The sequence below is a fragment of the Pteropus vampyrus genome, unplaced genomic scaffold (assembly GCF_000151845.1).
Source record: "Pteropus vampyrus isolate Shadow unplaced genomic scaffold, Pvam_2.0 Scaffold1000005778, whole genome shotgun sequence".
Taxonomy (NCBI): domain Eukaryota; kingdom Metazoa; phylum Chordata; class Mammalia; order Chiroptera; family Pteropodidae; genus Pteropus; species Pteropus vampyrus.
In genome coordinates, this window is record NW_011920180.1 from 1 (window position 1) to 2,246 (window position 2,246).

The following is a 2,246-nucleotide window of genomic DNA, read 5'->3' on the forward strand; positions in this document are numbered from 1 at the left end:
TCACATACACACATACACAATGATAAAACATATCACACACAACTGATGTGCACATCATACATAAACTCACACTACACACCAGTCACACACACTACACAGCAGACATGCACACACACATACACATACTCACCGCACATAGCAGACATGCACACACGTACACATATATACACACACACACCACACACAGCAGGCCCACATGCACACACATGGGCACACACGCTGTCACAGACACAGTCACACACACCTCTTGCAAGGCGCGCAGAGGTGGCTCGGGGGGCGGTTCTGCTGTGCTGAGACCTGCGCCAGGCCCCCTAGCAGGGAGCAGGTCAGGGAGGGCAGCGGCCACGATGAGGATGGCTGAGGGTGCGGGGCAGGTGGCTGGGGGCCCAGTCCCCGGACCCCGCTGCAGCACAGAACCGGGCGGGGCGGGCAGGACGCGGTGGCGAGGCCAGGTCCGCAGAACATGCTCTAGGACCCCTTCCCACTCCAAAACTCTTTGAGGACCCCACAGAGCGTTTGCTTCCGTGGGTTCTATCCATTTGTGTACTGTATCATAAATGAAAACTTTGGAAAGCCTTTTTCAAAATACTTATACATTTACAAAGTAGCGGTAACAAACCCATTGCATATTAACATAAAACGTTTTTATGAAGAATGTGTACCTGGCTGCACCGGAACCCCACACCGTGAAGGACCAACCCCGAGAGGGCCTGTGACATCACGACCTGGTCATGTGGATGGACGACCTCACCGAGACCGTCCCAAGGGTGACACGTGGCGTAGACGGTATGTGGTGGCTACAAATGCTCCAAAACCCTAGTTTCCCCTCGAAGGCTGGGACGTCGTCCCTGGCCACACACACTGTCGGCTGCCCCTTAAAGCGAGAGGCCGGCTGTGCTCGGATGAGCGAGTGACCACCGCGCGCCGGCTGGCCGTTCCTTCTGTACACACTGGCCCACGGGGAGAGGATGCCGACGCCGTGCGCGGCTCGAGCCATCGGAGGAGTGCGCCCCCCACGAAACCTCGCACTGCGGTCTGTGGGGGCGAGCGTGCGCATGCGTGAGCGGCCGTGAGTCCCCACCGCCCGTGTGCCAGTCCGGGGCACAGTCTGGACTCTCCCCTGCCTGTCCCTCACATGCCGGAGCCAGGCCCCGGCACGGGGCCGGCAGACGAGGCCACCCCGAGACCCCACAGAGACGAGGCAGGGAAGGGCCAACTGCAGCTCTGGAACGGCCTCCCGGGGGGCGGATGGGCGATGCCGACCACCTACTCGATCATGGACAGCGCCATCTGCCTCATGGTCCCCTTGTCGGAGCTGGTGTCGCCAAAGGCGGGGCCCTTGAGCATGCTGTGGGTCCTCGCACTCTTCTCCAGCATGTCCCGGGACAGGGCGATGGAGAAGCTGAGCATCGACACGTCGGACTCGAAGTTCGTCTCGTTGCTGCACAGCGTGCACTTGTCCACATTCCCCGACACGTCGTCCAGCCCCTTCTCCGCCTTGTCCAGGTCGCCGATGCTGCCCCGCGGCGACGTGGGCTTCTGGAGGCTGGCCCTCGGGTTGACGGACTCTTGGCTGCCGGCGGCAGCGGGCAGCGGCCTCAGCTCCTGGCTGACTCGGGCGTGCGCCAATTCGAAGAAGATGGAGTCTGATTTGTAGAATGAGAGGAAACGGTTTCGAGTCCCTGAGAGCTTGGGGACTTCCTTTGGAAAGTACCAAAAAAAAAAAAAAAAATACCATTACAAGGAAAAAGAAATTAGAGTGACAACCACCAAACAAATTAGAGCGACGAGCCCGCCGAACGCCTTCCTCAGCAAGGACCAGCGCGCGGCCGAGGGCGGCCTTCGGGGCACGTGGCTAACAACACCCCGGGCCTTCCCAGACCCCAAGCAGAAACCCGAGCCACGCAGTGGCCGCCACACACGCGGACCCCGCGGACCCCGCTGCCAGCACAGGACAGGGCGGCGTGAGTGCTGGGTACGCGCAAGCGTGAGGACTCCAGAGAAAGAGTCCTCACTGGCCACACACGAGGCGACACACCGAGGGCGCCCAGTGTACGCAGAGCGCACTGTTAGCGGTAACTGCGCCTGCTACGTTCCCTCTGTGACTCCTAGAGACACTGAGGTCACAGGCGGGGCTCCCGTGGGCTGCCGTGGGGCCCTGCCCTGTCTCCAGCTTGGTCCCACAGCCTCCCTTCCCCAGTGCGGCCCCTGGCCGGTGTCAGTGTGACCAGCTGGCTGCACCCTGG

General features: G+C 61.1%; 1 protein-coding gene across 1 annotated transcript; it reads right to left on the reverse strand.

Annotated features, from left to right (window-relative positions):
* Positions 1 to 1,132: 1,132 nt before the first annotated feature.
* On the reverse strand, positions 1,133 to 1,646 carry LOC111735718 (ankyrin repeat and MYND domain-containing protein 1-like; the record flags this gene model as incomplete). Its single annotated transcript, XM_023527173.1, has 1 exon — positions 1,133 to 1,646. A coding segment is annotated over one exon (380 nt), but the record flags the coding sequence as incomplete, so codon positions are not given.
* Positions 1,647 to 2,246: the final 600 nt, after the last annotated feature.